Source organism: Xenopus laevis, chromosome 5S (genome assembly GCF_017654675.1).
Source record: "Xenopus laevis strain J_2021 chromosome 5S, Xenopus_laevis_v10.1, whole genome shotgun sequence".
NCBI classification, from domain to species: Eukaryota; Metazoa; Chordata; class Amphibia; order Anura; family Pipidae; genus Xenopus; species Xenopus laevis.
In genome coordinates, this window is record NC_054380.1 from 18,028,217 (window position 1) to 18,045,387 (window position 17,171).

Genomic DNA, 17,171 nt, shown 5'->3' on the forward strand with positions numbered 1-17,171 from the left:
GAGTATGTCAGTATTGGTACAAGTAGGGTCTTGCGTGGGTGCAGCCCCATAACTTAGTTCTGTCTAAGTGACTTTCTTGGTTTAGATGCTGTGTAGATTGAGATACTATTGTCCATGGTCATTGGCTTTTCTTTCGACAGAAAGCACCATGTATGGAAATTCTCCTTCCTAAGAGAGAAAGCCTTTGGTGGTGGTACCTTAGCAAGGCAAGTTACATCAGTTTGGATCATGCATTAAATTGTGTCGTCCTGTCTTAAAACTGTAGGAATGAGTTTAACTATAAAACTTGCTGGCCATTACTTTGTGTATAGGCCCTTGGGTGGTCCCTTTGGGTCACATTCAGGGTCTAACTGAGCAAAATCCACTCCCTGCCCTGACCTCCCTCTCCTTTTCCCCCGGCAAAAGGTACGAGCATGGGACGCAAGTGGAGGTGTTTCTGTGGTAGGGGTCAGGAGGGGGCTGAGACAGCAGCCCCGTTGGCCCTGGGCCCCCAGTCAGACCCTGGTCACACTAGGTCTGTCCAGAATAAAAATACAGTGCATCAATGCTTTAACATACTCAGCATCACAACATCTCACGGTGCATTCCACAACCTCACTGAGCTCAACTAAGAACCACCTACTCTACTTCAAATAAAAGTTATTTTCCACTAGTCCAGGGGTTCCCAACCTTTTATACCTGTGAGCAAAATTCAAATGTAAACAAAGTTTGGGAACCACACAAGAATGAAACAGGTTCCTGGGGGTATCAAATAGAGATGTGATTGGCCATTTGGTAGCCGCTATGTGGACTGGCAGCCGACAGGAACTCTGTTTGGCAGGACACCTGTTTTTTATATAAACACAATTTGCCTCCAAGCCAAGAATTCAAAAATAAGCACCTGCTTTGAGGCTACTGAAGCAACGTCCAAGGGGTTGATCAGCAACACGTTGCTCCTGAACCACTGGTTGGGGACCACTGTTCTAGTCTAAAGGATTGGCCTCTGGTACAGTGATCATTTTTATGGGGAAAAAAAGATCTCCCCATTATCTGTCTATAATACCCTCTAATGTACTTATAAAGTGTAATCATGTCCCCTCGCAAGCATCTTTTTTTCTAGAGAAAACAACTCCAACCTTGACAGTCGACCCTCATAATTTAAATCTTCCATCCTCTTCACCAGTTTAGTTGCACTTAGTCTCTGCACTCTCTCCAGCTTATTAATATTCTTTTTAAGGACTGGAGCCCAAAACTACACTTCATACTCACATTGAGGCCTTACCAGGGACCTATAAAAAGGTAAAATTATGTTTTCATCCCTTGGGCTTTATGCCCTTTTTTTATGCAAGACAACACTAGATTTGGCCACATTTCAAGCCTAAACAACAGGAAGTGAAAAGAATCTGGGGCTCTTCTTCAGTTCCTCATCTTCCAACCAACCATTGACTGGTCAGCGTGGTGCATCAGCCCAATCCCAGAAGCATCTTCATCCTACGTAGATATTAACATATATTATCCGTGCATGTATGACTATCTTTAGTTATGCCATGTCTCCGTGGGACAATTATCTAGTCCTGCAGCTTTCAAGGAGCCGTTGGTAACTTTAATGCCAAATGTTCCGTTACGGTACATGCAAATAGATGATCATTAATTAATTACCCCGCATATGACATGTTCCCTGTGCATTCCATAACCATGCGTCATGTGGATTCCTACACCCCCCCTTACCAGCGTTTAAGACGGTAACAATGGTTAAATATATCGACTCGTATTCTAAAATACTTTTTTTCATACAAATAGTGTACACTTGTGACTGCTACAGATTATTCAACAAGAAGTCACACCTCAGCTAATTTGAAGGCAGATTTAACTCAGCTTTGGAAGCCCGAGGATAGTAATTTGAATTATGCATGAGTGTCTGGTGCACAGTTCCATTAGCCTGCGAGATAGTAAGGTAAACATGCTCTGAATGTTAAGTATTCTATAGAAGTGCCAGGTACAGAAAGGAGAGTTTCTGTGTGGTTTTTTTTTCCTGGTGCTAAATGGTTCGGGAGATATGTTACATATTGAAGTTTATTAATGTATAAAGAGTGTTAATCTCGTCTTTATAATGTAGTTATGTAAATGTCCCCCCCCCACCTCTCTTGCAGATTGTGGCTTATGCGCTTGTTCTTGTGATACTTTCTCTTACTTAATGTCTGTTCAACGCTAATTCTAAAAATACCATATGCAGACCCACACTGAGCCTTCTGTCATGTGTAATTGTCTGCGGGCGGGGGGATCTTCTAATAGGTAAGGTTTAGAGGACACACATTACAAATCATAGAATTTTACGGCTTCCAAATAACAAATTCCACCTGTCTTCTCGTTGCTTTAAAGGGAAATTATGCGCTTTAACAAATTTAATAGGGCTTGTTTATTTGTGGCACAATATTCAGTGCGAGTGAAAAAAACATTTTATCACCAGATCATATCTCCCAGATCATAGAAGTAGATATTGAAAGAACACCTATAACATAATAATTTCTCCCACTGAAGGGACAGCCAGGGCCAGGCCAGGCTAGCTGAGTGCCCTAGGAAACATAGCTGGCAACCTTGATCCACCCCAATGCAAGCATGTTGTGACAACAGTGGTGGAGGGCAGAGAGATTGGGGAGTGGAGAAGAGTGGGTAGGACTGGGGGACTTGAGAGCCAGGACTAGAGTAATGCAGGCAAGAGGTATGCTACCAGAGTCCTCCCCCCCCCCAGCGTTGCTCTCTTCTACCTACCCCTAGTTCTGGCTGTGGAAGCAGCTTAAAGAGCCCATATTCTTTGTGAAAGATTCCCTGAATCCTTTGTGAAAGATTTGCCCAAATTCAAACCCTAATTTGCATATGCACGGTTAGAATTTGCATATGCACGGTTAAAAAATGTTTGTGTAATGAAAATTCACATGATTTTTTGGATTTGGATTCGGTTCAGCCAGGCACTTGGATTCGGCCAAATCCTACTGAAAAAGGCTAAAAGTTGGCCACTTCCCAAACTGAATCCTGGATTCGGGCATCCCTAATGTATATGAAATGCAGGTTCACCTCGCATTCACTAGGGCCAGAACTAGGGGTAGGCAGAAGAGGCAGCTGACTAGGGCGCAATGATAGGGGGGCACTGGGCAGCTACCTCTAAAATTGTCTTCTGCCTACCCCTAGTCCATGTTGCACCCCTTAGTTTTACTCCCATTCCTTCCCACTGTCACCCACCCCCCGTCGTTCTCTCCTTCCTCCTGTCACCCTCCCCTCCATTGCTCTCCCCTCCCTCCTGCCACCCTCCCCTCCGGAGGCCTATAGGTCTCATTTTAGAGGTTTTTGGAACCACGAATAAACTCACTTTCTCTAAAACCATCAATGCCATGGAATTTATTAAAAGATCCGAATATAAAAAGCACAAATGAAAAAATGCACTGAACAATCCAAAAAACCCCTGAATACCTCTAAAACCTAAAAATTCAAGTTTGAAAAAAGCCCATTGACTTCTATAGGACTATGACAACTTTTGCTTGGTAAATTTTTGTATTCGAGTTTTTTGTGGTTATTACAATTTATAAATCTCCAATTTTTAGAATTCTAAAGAAATATAGAAAAAACACAAATTTTTTTGAAAAAAAGAACTTTGAATGTTTGCCATGGCATAGATCTGACAGTGTTGTTAAGGTCAGGTATAGAACCTTTGCAAACACCTAGCTATTAAAATGTAGAACCTGCAGAATTAATATTGAAATAATCCAAAATCCACAGAAAATTAAAAATCAACACAAATTGGCCATTTTTTTTAGAAAACCATTGTCTACATAAGAAAAGTTAGTTTTAACGTAAATCATTTTAATTCTTCATAAACCCCAGCCCGTGCCATGCGCTGATATACGCAGCACCGTTTATTCTCTCTGTACAAAACTGCGATTTGTGTTGCATTGTTTTAAGGCAAAGACATGGTTTGTAGGCATTTTCAAATGCCGAGTCCCATCTAATGTTTCATCTGTAATTTTGCCCAGAGGGCACCATTGTGTCAATAGCAAACTGCATCAGAAATGTGAACATTGCCTTTCCCTTGCAAATTGCATCAGCCCTAGAATTTCATTTTAAAGGGAGAAAGCCACAGCAAAACCCCCACTGGAACATGTTGCTCTGAGTTCCAGCACATGTCAGTCTTGATCCAATACCCACTTGATCCACTTATTTATAATGGATGAGATATTGGAAATATAGCCAGCAGGCAAGATAATATGTGGAACTTATTTCACTAAAGTCTAATTGCATATGTATACATCCCATGTAAAAAAGTTCAAGTTGGTGCCAGACTTTATCCAATTGTACATGTAGGGCTGCAGGGATATTTGGAAGAAGACAGGTTTGCTGCCAGAATGTAAGGTGGCAGGGATACTTGGGAAGAGGACAGGTCTGCTGATGACAGAATGTAGGGTGGGAGGAATAGTAGGGAAGAGGGCAGGTCTGCTGACAGAATGTAGGGTGGAAAGGATAGTTGGGAAGAGGACAAGTCTGCTGGCAGAATGTAGGGTGGGAAGGATAGTTGGCAAGAGAACAGGTCTGCTGGCAGAATGTAGGGTGGGAGGGATGCTTGGGAAAAGGACATGTCTGTTGATGACAGAATGTAGGGTGGGAGGAATAGTTCGGAAGAGGACAGGTCTGCTGGCAGAATGTGGGGTGGGAGAGATAGTTGGGAAGAGCACAGGTCTGCTGGCAGAATGTGGGGTGGGAGAGATAGTTGTGAAGAGAACAGGTCTGCTGGCAATGTGTTGGATGGCATGGTTGGTAGATGGAAGCAGTTCTGCTGGCAGAAATAGTTGAGAAGGAAGACAGCTCTGCTGGCATTTAGTAATATGACAGGGATAATTGGGAAGGGGAGTGTAGGATGGCAAGGATAACTGATAGAGGCTGTAGTTCTTCTGGCAATATGTATGATGGCAGGGATAGTTTAGAAAGGGGATAGCTTGGCTGGCAGTGTATAGGATGGCAGGGAGCATAGGATACAGGAGCACATAGTGTAGCTGGCATTTTTTGCCACAATTGACATAACCGTTTAGACCTGAAAATATTGCCCTTATCATTACAGCAGCGTTACTGGGTGCCTCCTGGAGAAGGTCATACAATTCATAACTGTTATCTACATGTTGGGGAGTAGAGTTTTTTTGTGAGAAAAGTCAGATGTACTATCCAAGTTCTTTCCCAAATCTAATTGAACCCGCACCCTGATCTGAGTATTGATGTTAAAAAGATATGGTTCCCATTTTTCAAATAACAGCCCAATCTTTCAGCTTTTGGGAAGAGAACGTCACTGTTGTATTTCAGGATTTAATTCAAGGGGCGCAGCTCTAAAAATACAATTTTATATTTAAATTGTGTTAACGAAGCATGAATTAATCTGATCAGTTCAGATGTTGGAAGAGCAGTTTCCTCTTCCTGTTCAATAAACAGTGCAAATTAGCTGAAACCCACCTCTCCATGCACAGCAAACCAAACCTTATATTTTTTGGCAAGGACAAACCAGATAGATAACTGCTTTTTAAATTGGGATTTGTTCCCCACTGTGCAGATCTGTGCTTTATGCAAATTGCACACTCACATGAAGGGATTTACATATTATCCTGGTGGATGCGAGCCATGAGGTTGTACCTTAAAAGACGAGGTGTGGAACAATATTATATACAGAATATTAAGGGGGTTAATGTTCCAAAATTTTCTGATTATATAATTTAAAAAAGACTGACCAAACTAAAATCCACAATTTGACCTTATCGATTATTAAAAAGGCTCTATTTAATCAGATTGGGGAAAAACTCGATAAAATTGCGTAAAAACTTGAGTCATACCATTTTTTCGGGTTTTTTTGCCCGAATCACACTATTTTTTTTTTTTTCCTGAAAAGCCCAAATGTTTCCGATTTTTGCCTAAAAAAACTGAAATAGTCACATTTTTCAGGGCTAATTCCATCGCAGACCACAGAAATTCGAATTTTTAGCATTCGAACCTTAATAAATAAAACCCATAGCTTCCCACTCTCAGTGCGGAATGAAGAGTTTGAAAAAATATTCTAAATTTTTATTTACTTCCTCTATTGACATTTTACTGATGAAGAAAGCGCACCAGTGGTGTTTAGGGTTGCCACCTTTCCAACCGGTGGAGACCGGGCAGGGGGCGGGGCCGTGATATGAGGGGACGGGGCCATGATATAGATGGGCGGACCACCATTGGGGGTGGGGCTATGATGCGGCTATCGGCCAATCGCTGTGTCAATCTTCCTTATTTGGAAACTTCAAAATACCGGGCTGACGGGGTCAAAACCGGACAGGTGGCAACCCTAGTGGTGTTGCAGTGCTGGTGTCCCAGGTTTGATTCCAGCCAGGGCACTGTTGAATTCTATCTTGTGTATAGTGTGGAGATTAGATAATTCTGCGTTGTAAAATACTGGGCAATAGGGGGATGTTGAAAACAACACTTCCAATTGTGCCTGGGGACCCTGCATGCAGTTCAGTGGCGTAACTAGATATTACTGGGCCCTCAGCAAATTATTTTTCAGGCCCCCAAAATGTTTGAAGGTTGGCTTGTTTACGCCCCTGATGCAGTTCATCAGAGAGGGGTGTCCCTATGCATTGTATTGTTGTGTAAAGTGTATGTATGGGTGCAAGCACCATGTTATAATATTAGCAGTGTGAGGATAGTAATGCTTATTGCTGTGGGTGCTGTCACTTCTTATGAAAGAATTCATTGCTTCCAGCTATAGCAGCCCCAGAGACATGTCAGTCCACGTCTGGCTGATTGAAGAATCCAATAAGGACCGTGTTCACCTTAATTGCTATCTCTGTCATCTTGTCTATTGAGGTTCTTACAAATTTTCCTATACTCGGGGAGGCCTGCTTCAGACTCATCGGTTTCTATGGTTATGCAGACATCGCTGCTGTCCCCAGTGTTATTATTCCACTCTAATATTACTTTAATGTAATATATTGGACAGGGGAAAAGATAAAAGATTTAAAGGAACAAAAAGAGGCAAACGTTTTATATGATGTATAAAAGCATGCCATTAGTAAGTAGAGGAAGCAATGAGAATGTTTCCATATTCTTTACATTCTATCATAGTGCACAGAATACTCATATACAGCCTTTATTATTGACCCCTATTTATGCACCTGATTTACCAGGACCCCACCTGAGTTCTTCATGTGCCATTACTACATCTGAGGCCAGATTATTAGGTCTCTGAAATTGCAGAGGTCTCTAAAATGCTTAAATATTACATGTTGAGATCAGCTGCAAATTCAGTTCACTAGGAAGTTCCTTAAAGGAGAAGGAAAGGTTAAAGCTAAGTAAGCTTTATCAGAAAGGTCTATATGAATACAATAGTAATCCCTCAAAGGAATGCTGAGGGAATACAATAGTAATCCCTCAAAGGAATGCTGAGTCATCTGTCAAAAGAAACACCACATTTCTTTCCTTTTAATGTGTACACATGGGCTTCTGTATCAGAGTTCATTCTTTCATCTTTAACCTCCAGGGCTTGGGCTTGAGCATGCTCAGTTTGCTCCTCTCCCCCTCTCTCCTCCCCTCCTTGTTGTAATCTGAGCTCAGAGCTATGAGTGAGCAGGAAGAGACTCAGGCAGGAAATAATGTCACAGCAAGCTAATATGGCAGCTGCTATCCTAAACAAACAGAGACAGTGTCTAAGGCTGTTTATTCAGGAATGGAAAAGCATTTGAAGGAATAAAAATGTCTTTTTAGCTTGCACTGTTGTGGCTAATCTATTGGCAATAAATTGCCTTGGTAGCTTTCCTTCTCCTTTAAGGAGGCCATGCATGTACCAATGAAAACTATTTTTGGTATGTGTATCCTACCCGAAACGCATCAGGCCGTTATGGTTTAGTCTGGTGCCTTTATTTTATTTTAAAAGGGAATTAGGGTTAAAACCTAAATGGAGAATTTAGAATTTGGCCAAAAACAAAAATAATGGCTTTTAGGGAGTGTATCCCTAAAAGATTCCCTTGTATGGAACCCATCTCTTAGGCCCACAGTCCGATTGGATGTACTGTATACTCCATAGATCACCAGGCTTGGGTTGCTTTTCTAGCTAATTTTTTATAGAGTTTAAATAGAATAAGAAAGAAGATGTTTATCTATTACCAGAATTATTTCTGATATCTAAATTATATCTATTATTATTATTAACATGTATTTATATAGCGCCAACATATTGCGTAGCACTGTAAAGTAACTGTGATTATACAACTACATCACATGAATTACATACATAGAATATATGGAGTAACAAACATCACAATCAATACAGGTACAAAGAGGTGAGGAAGGCCCTATGCATAGGCATACAGTCTAAAGGGAAGGGAGTAATACACAAGGTGTGGGAGTGGGCAAGATCGAAGTAAGTGGGTGAGAAATGTGGTGTTGTATGTGGTGTTGCGTTTGGTAGTTAAGCAGAGTGAGGGTAGGCTTCTCGAAAGAAGTGCGTTTTCAGAGATTTTTTGAAAGCAGAAAGGTTGGGAGAAAGTCGGACAGATCGTGGGAGAGCGTTCCAGAGGAGGGGTGCAGCCCTTCCAATGTCTTGAATGCGAGCATGTGAGGAGGTAATGAGAGAAGAGTTGAGTAGCAGGTCAGTAGAGGAGCGAAGTAAGCGAGTGGGTGAGTATATAGAGATGAGTTCAGAGATGTAGGGTGGAGCAGAGTTGTGAAGTGCTTTGAAAGTCAGTGTCATTAATTTGAATTTGATTCTGAAAGGTAACGGAAGCCAGTGCAGGGATTGACAGAATGGCGAGGCAGAGGATGAGCGGTTGCTGAGGTGTATGAGCATCGCAGCAGTGTTCATTATGGACTGGAGAGGTGACAGTCTCTGGAGGGGGAGGCCAATTAAAAGAGAGTTACAGTAGTCTAGACGCGATATGATGAGAGAGTGAATAAGAATTTTGGCAGCGTCTTGGGTGATAAATGATCGTATTTTGGATATGTTCCTTAGGTGGAAGTGACATGATTTAATAAGTGACTGGATATGAGGAGTGAATGACAGGGCAGAATCTAGGATAACCCCAAGGCACCGGGCCTGGGGAGAGGGGGTGATAGTGGAATTGTTAACTATGATGGATACTTCGGGGATGCTACTGTTGTTTCTTGGAGGAAAGAGAACCATTTCAGTTTTAGAGAGGTTTAATTTAAGGTAGCGTTGCGACATCCAGGTAGAGATAGCGGACAGGCAGGAGGAGACGCGAGTTAGGAGTTCTGGGTTGAGATCAGGAGATGAGAGATAGATTTGAGTATCATCAGCATAGAGGTGGTAGTGGAAACCATACGAATTTATTAATTTGCCAAGGGAGGAAGTATAGAGGGAGAATAGTAATGGTCCCAGGACAGAGCCTTGAGGAACTCCAACAGAAAGAGGTAGGGGAGAAGATGATACTCCATTGTAGGAGACACTGAAGGAACGATTGGTGATGTAAGAAGAGAACCAGGACAGGGCTGTGTCACGAAGGCCAAGCGACTGGAGGGACTGGAGGAGGAGAGGGTGATCTACAGTGTCAAATGCGGCTGAGAGGTCAAGCAGTATTAGTAGTGAGAAATGATTGTTGGCTTTAGCGGTTAAAAGGTCATTAGTTAGTCGAGTCAGGGCAGTTTCCGTGGAGTGTTGTGGCTTAAAACCAGATTGTAGGGGGTCCAGCAGGTTATTGTCAGAGAGGAATGAGGTAAGTCGGTTGTAGACTAGGCGCTCAAGTAGTTTAGAGATGAAAGGTAGCAGAGAGATAGGTCGGAGGTTGTCAAGATTGGAGGAATCAAGAGAGGGTTTTTTCAGAATGGGGGTGACAAGAGCATGTTTTAGTTGAGAAGGAAACAGTCCAGTTGAGAGCGAAAGATTAAATAGGTGAGTTAAGGCTTTGATTAGACAAGGATTGGTATTGCGGAGAAGTTTCGAGGGAATTGGATCAAGCGGGCAGGTGGTAAGGTGAGAAGAGGCCAGAAGCTTTGAGACTTCCTCATCAGTGACAGGGGTGAAGGAGCACAGGAGAGACTGGGCAGTGTGCAGGGAGGGTGGTGGAAGTCTAGGGGGGTTGAGTAGTGTAATGTCCCTTCTGATAGTGTCAATTTTGTTTTTGAAGTGCTCAGCAATATCTTGAGCAGAGACAGATGTGCATGGAGGGGGTGGAGAAGGGGAAAGGAGAGTGTTAAAGGTGGAGAAAAGTTGTGCTGGTTTTTTAGAAAGGGAGTTAATGAGTGAAGTAAAGTATGTTTGTTTGGCTTGGAAGAGGCTGGTGTTAAAGGAGCGCAGGGCGGATTTGTAGCTCCAAAAGTCTGATTCTGAACGGGATTTGCGCCAGCGACGCTCAAGTGCACGTGAGTGTCTTTGGAGCGCTTTTGTATGAGCAGTGTGCCAAGGTTGAAGTGGTTTGGGTCGAGAACGTTTAGTTTTTATAGGAGCAAGCTCATTTAGGGCAGTGGTGAGAGTACTATAGTAGACAGAGGTAGCCTCATTAGGACATGAGATGGCTGAGATATTAGAGTGAAGAGAGTCAAAGGAAGAAGAGAGATGCGACACGTCTACAGCTTGCAAGTCACGGTAAGTACGTGTTTGGGGAATAGCAGGGGGTGAGGAGGGAGTTAGTGAGAGTTGAAATGTGAGCATATTGTGATCAGAGAGGGGAAATGGGGAGTTAGTAAAATTGGAGGTTGAACAGAGTCTGGTAAATATGAGATCCAGAGCATTACCATTGGAGTGAGAGGGGGAGTCTGAGCACAAAGATAAGCCTAGGGAGGAGGTTAGTGAAAGAAGTTTAGAGACAGAAGAGTTGTTAATGTTGTTAACGGGTATATTAAAGTCACCTAATATGATGGATGGGATGTTAGATGAAAGAAAGTAAGGAAGCCAGGCTGCAAAGTTGTCCAGAAATTGTGCAGTTGGTCCTGGTGGTGGATATATAACAGCAATGCAGAGTGAAACAGGAGAAAAGAGCCTAATACAGTGAGCCTCAAATGAGGAGAATGATAAAGAGGGAACAGGTGGAAGAACTTTAAAAGTACAGCGGGGAGAGAGAAGCAAACCTACCCCACCTCCAGGTCTGTTACCAGGTCTGGGAGTATGAGTAAGGTGTAGGCCCCCATAGGACAGGGCAGCAGGTGAGGCAGTGTCAGTAGGAGAGAGCCAGGTTTCAGTAAGCGCAAGTAGGTTAAAGGAATTTGCAATGAAATGATCGTGTATAGCGGTGAGTTTGTTGCAAACAGATCTGGCATTCCAGAGAGCACATGAAAGATTAACTGGGTTTTTGGGTATAGGAGTAAGTGTTCTGTACTGATTGAATTTGCTCCGGAGAGAAGGAGCTCGTGGTCGTGATATAACTGGGATGGGGTAAGGGCCAGGGTTTGGGGAAATGTCCCCAGCTGCCAGCAATAGAAAGGAAAGATAGACTAAGTGAGAGTGGGATTTATAAGTCCTTGGTTTGTATGAAAAGGAGGAGTTTTGTGGAATAGCTAAACAGAGTACTTTATAAACTTCATGTGTGGAGAGGGAAGGAGAGGAGAGTAGAGAGGCTGAGATTTGTATAGAACTGGGATTTGATTGATATCTAGGAAATGTATTTACTAGGGATGCACCGAATCCACTATTTTGGATTCTGCCGAACCCCCGAATCCTTAGCAAAAGATTCAGCTGAATACCGAACCGAATGTGAATCCTAATATGCATATATGTATATTAAGTGTGGGAAGGGGAAACATTTTAAATGTCCTTGTTTTGTGACAAAAAGTAACGCAATATCCCTCCCCATCCCTAATTTGCATATGCTTTGGTTCGGCCAGGCAGAAGGACTCGGCCGAATCCGAATCCTGCTGAAAAAGACAGAATCCTGGTCGAATCTGGAACCAAATCCTGGATTTGGTGCATCCCTAGTATTTACATAATTAAATTTTTTTTCCATTTGAAAATGTTTTATTTATTTTTTAATATAACAATATACTGCTAACATTTATCTTCATTATACAGCAATATTTACACCGCTTACCATATACCTTCTTATGCATACAATTAAATTTATAACCCAAAAAAAAAAGAAAAAAAAACCCCCCAAATAAACATAAGTACACATAAGGTTGTTATACTATGGAGTTATTAAGGACTAACAATATTAAATATGACAGACCATATAAAATATGTACCATAGCTTATAATCAACGTCGGTCTATTCCCGTGTAGATTGGATATTTGGAGATATAAGGCTCCCAAATTTGACGGAACTTATTAACCTCATTATTTACCAGTGCCGTTATTTTCTCCATTACCAATACCTCCCTAATTTTAGCCTGAATAAAATCCCACATATGAGGAATAGAGCCTTTCCAATGTTTAGCTATGCACATTCTAGTAGCCAGGCATATTTTAAGTATCAGTAATGCAGTAGGCTTGTTATATGTTTTATTTTTTGGTATTAGATTTAATAAGGCAATTTTTGGGCAAGGTAAAATATTTAACCTGCATATCCTGCATATTTCCTGAAATACCCATTTCCATACCTTTTTTACTTGAGGACAATCCCACCACATATGCATATATGTCCCTACCTCCCCACATCCCCTAAAGCCTTGGGGAGAGATCGTATTTTGCATTTTATGGAGTTTTTGCGGTGTCATATACCATCTTGCAACTGTTTTATATCCGTTCTCTTTTAATAGAGTATTTGTTGAGATTTTAAAGATATTTTGGTATATCTGACTCCATGATTTCTCCTCTATTAAAATACCTAAATCTTCTTCCCATTTAGTTTGAAATCCCGGAAGCCTATTAACTCCTGTATGGATAAAGTGATCATATAATCTAGAGATAGATCCCTTGATCTTTAGACCCTGTTTACACTCCAGTTCATACCTGGTATAATTTCCATCACATCCCTCTTTTATTAAAGCCTTTATCCAGTGTGATAGCTGCAGATATCTAAAACGTTCACCTATGGGTATGTTATGGCTTTCTATTAAACTAACAAATGATATGATCCTTTTTCCAACTAGAAGGTCTCCTACTCTTGTGATCCCCTTTTGTATCCACCATTGAAAATCCTTTCTTATCATACCAGGCTTAAATGTGGCATTTTGAAATAGGGGTGTCAACAGGGACCTTTGCCCAGATAATCTATCTCTGATTCTATGAGTTAACCAAATTCCTAATGAATGTCCCACACAGGATGTAGCTTGTTTCTTTTCCTGCAATAGGGACACATTCCACATAGAATCAGCCAGATTAAAGTTAGGATGTAGCTCCTGTTCTAATAAGGCCCACCTAGGCTTCTCTAACTTCCTATGCCAAGCTTGGATCTGTGTAAATTGAGCTGCTTTGTAATACAAAAACAGGTCTGGGGTTCCTAATCCACCCTTATATTTACTTCTCTGCAGCGTTTTTTTTACTTAGTCTGGCTTTTTTACCTTCCCATATAAAATTCTCTATAGCTCTCTGTAAAATGTTCCCGTCTGTCTTAGGATATTTGACGGGTAGAGTTCTAAACAGATATAAAATCTTAGATAATATATTCATTTTTACACTATATATACGACCTAACCAGGAAATACTGTATCCCTGCCATAATATCAGATCTTTTTTTAACTTGTTTATCAGAGGTGAATAATTTAATTTACTAATTTCTTGGTATGTCTTAGGTAGCAATATTCCTAGGTATTAAACCGATTCCTCTTGCCATTTAAAATGAAAATTTTGTGATAAAAGATCTGCTGTTACATGCGGTATATTCAAATTTAACGCTTCACATTTTGAATAGTTGATCTTATATCCCGACAATCTACTAAAAACATCCAATACTTTATATAAATTAGGAAGTGATACTTGAGGTACATAATTTAATTTTTGGTTGTATTTTGTTACACTATTTTTCAAGTTCTGCAAGTAAAGCCCGTATCATAAGTGTTGTAGTTACCTTCTATGCCTTTCCAGCAAACTGTATCCAGAGAATGAGGAGGACACCACCCCTGGATGAACTGCAGCCACCTCCATACCAAGATGACAGCGGCTCTCCTCGCCTTTCATGCACCCCTTCTGAAATTGGAGACAGCAAATGTGAACTGTCTCGCTGTAGCAACAGCCCCAGGTACTCTTATACCAAATGCCCCAGTGAAGGAAGCACCGGCCATGAAGTGGAAAGCTTCCAGAACAAGGGCTACGAAGAAGATGTTCCGAGTGATAGCACTGCTGTTCTAAGTCCAGAAGTAAGTACAAAATTAGCTCCTCTGTGCTGCAGATCAACGGGCCCCATATGCCTCTTCATTTTACCAACTTGTTACCAGATGTGATGTGCCTGTGCACAGATAACCCCCCTGTATAATGTATATGTTTATCTGTAAACCAAAACGCAGCAATGAAGTGGAGGGGGTTGTTTATTATAGAACTCTAATTTAATCTAACTCCTCTAATTGCAGGAGAAGTCTTAATGTAAAAGCAAAACTGTTCCCACTCACTACTTTATAATCAAAAAAAAAGAGCAAATATGGCTTTTATTTTAAATTAAAAGAATAGGCAGGTTGTATAATCAACATAATTTGTCAATCGTGTTGGGAAAAAAAAGGAGATGCCCCTTCCAGCTGAAACAGCGGAACAGCTCTCCCTAAAGGCAGGTACTAGAGCATTATTTGATTGATCCTTAGCAGCTCTAACACTCAGATCTGGGGGAAGGCTTAGCATTCCAAGTAATTGTGTTTGTGGTTTTGGCAGGAATATTAATGATGTAACGGCTTAAGCTGCCCTTCATGCTAGAGGCAGAATTGGAAACACTGCAGATATCTTTGATTGGAGGCTGCACATCTATAAAGTGCTTTGTTCTTGGAGGGACATCTCCAAACATTTGGGATCAACCAAATTCATAATTTACAAGATGGGCTGTAGTCAGAATCCTCCACCAAATATTGGAACCTCTACAGAAGACCCTGCGACTTCAGAGGGACCCTGCGCACTCTGATCCCCATCCTCCCGTCCACTTCCTGCCTCCGCCCACTTCCCACCTGGACCCTGCCCACTTCCGCACACACAGACTCCTCCCACTATCTGCCTTGTGTCGACACGCTCTGTTTCCCTGCAGGTAAAAGAGCGGCTGAGGAAGGGGTGCTTCTTGTTGGCTGTAGAGGAAGCAGACCCCATAGTTCGGGGCCTCCTTTACCCCGTGCCCCCTGCAACTGTGAGGTCTGCTTCCTCTATAATAATGCCACTGATTTCAAAGTTGTGTATGTGAATTTACTTGCTTCTCTTTCTATTCTCTGCCCTGGTGCTTCTGACTTTTAAAACAATGTATCAGAAGCCAGCAATTGAATAGACACCCCTTTTATCCATTTTATCCAGCCATGGACTAGCATCCTACAATCGGGTCGTTACCTGCAGAATACCCACGAAGTGGTCCGGTTTCGGACAAAAAGTCCCCGATTCCTTGGCCGTGTGGGCAGTCCGAGGGTAACTTGGCTGGGTACCCAACAAAGGTGCGGGCTTGATCCCTCCCACCCTCGCTTGTGTTTCTTCCAGTTTTTTATTTGTTTTTGCAAAGATTCGTAGTGACTTCCAGTTTTGTGTGTCCCCCGGGTCAGAAGGTTAGTTGGCCTTTTGCGGGTCGGGTAGTGGGAACAAGTGGGTCAAATTGCGGTTTTGGGTCGGGTACGGGTTTAAAAAAATGGACCTGCTCAGGACTCTACCATGGACAGACTTGCAGTCCACTTCATAACAAACCTGTAACGATAGCAGCATTTCTCTTATTCCCCATCATTGCCTTTATATTTTAACAAGGAGCAAACCAGCCAATCGGAGGCACAAACTCTGCCATCCAAATTTACAAACTTTAGAATACCCTAAATTTAGACTTTTGCATTTGTACGTTTAGTCAATCATTTTTAATTGATTTAAGCTCACAGTGTTACCTTGCATTGCCGGTTCCTTTCTGTACTGCACAATCCTAAGTGACGTGAAATGACCCGGGGCTCAAACACTAATTCAGTTCCTGCTTAATAGTCAGTTTTGACAAGTTCTTAGCTGAGGGGAAAACCACTGTAATATATTCTATGAATAACTTGCAGGGCTATTTCCAGATCTTGAAGTCTAGTCCCAGAGAAAGTTATCAGGTAGGTTAGATAGGGCATTTAAACTGAGCACTCATCATTGGGAAGGCCAGTTGGGGGAAGGGAAACTAAATAAATTGCGGATATAGTATATTCTGTAACAGACAAGGGGCGTCCAACTTACAGTCCAGGATACAGTCCAGGATACTGGTTCTTGTTAATACTGGATAAGAAGAGAAGAAGAGGATAAGATAAGGTGTGCGGTTACCTCTAATTTCGTTTGGCCCTGTTAATACTGGGCCAGATTTGGTCTTATATCAAAACCAAGATGACAATTTCTTACACCATTATGCTGATCAGAGTGGGTTTAAAGGAACAGTAGCACCAACAAATGAAAGTGCTTCAAAGGAATGACAATATATTGTCCTGTTGCCCTGCACTGGTAAAAATGGTGAGTTTGCTTCAGAAATACTGCTATTGTGTAGTCATGGGGACAGCCAATCAAGCACAGGATATACAGTAGATAAATAAGTTCTAAAGAATCCCATTGTATAATACAGAACTTATTGTTATCTGCTGTGTATCATTTGCCTTTTCTCCTTTTTCAGCTGTGAATGGCTGCTACCATGGCTACACAGCAGCTTGTTTATATAAACTATAGTAGTACTTATCTGTTGTCTGTTGTGTATCCTGTGCTTGAATGGCTGCCCCAATAGCTAGACAGCAGCTTGTTTATATAAACTATAGTAGTACTTATCTGTTATCTACTGTGTATCCTGTGCTTGAATGGCTGCCCCCATGGCTACACAGCAGCTTGTTTATATAAATTATAGTAGTACTTATCTGTTATCTACTGTGTATCCTGTGCTTGAATGGCTGCCCCCATGGCTACACAGCAACTTGTTTATATAAGCTATAATAGTGTTGATGAAGCAAACACACCAGTTTTACCAGTGCAGGGCAACAGAACATAACATTTTCGTTAGTTTAACATGCCTTCTTTTTTGTTGTTACCGTTCTTTTGAAGGACTACTAAGAGCATTTACTAATTGATAATAGTAATTGCTAATTCTGTGCTAAATAAGGATTCCGGGGGTGCCATCAGTAATCATGGAGCTCCA

The 17,171-nt window shown here is 41.7% G+C and overlaps 1 protein-coding gene across 2 annotated transcripts in view; it reads left to right on the forward strand.

Moving 5' to 3' along the window:
- The window catches only part of syt14.S (synaptotagmin 14 S homeolog), a 103,875-nt gene that overhangs the window by 66,178 nt on the left and 20,526 nt on the right, over positions 1 to 17,171 (forward strand). For both annotated transcript variants that reach the window (XM_041564035.1, NM_001094074.1), the window contains 1 exon segment: positions 13,952 to 14,223. In XM_041564035.1, the coding sequence (XP_041419969.1) occupies positions 13,952 to 14,223 (272 nt within the window).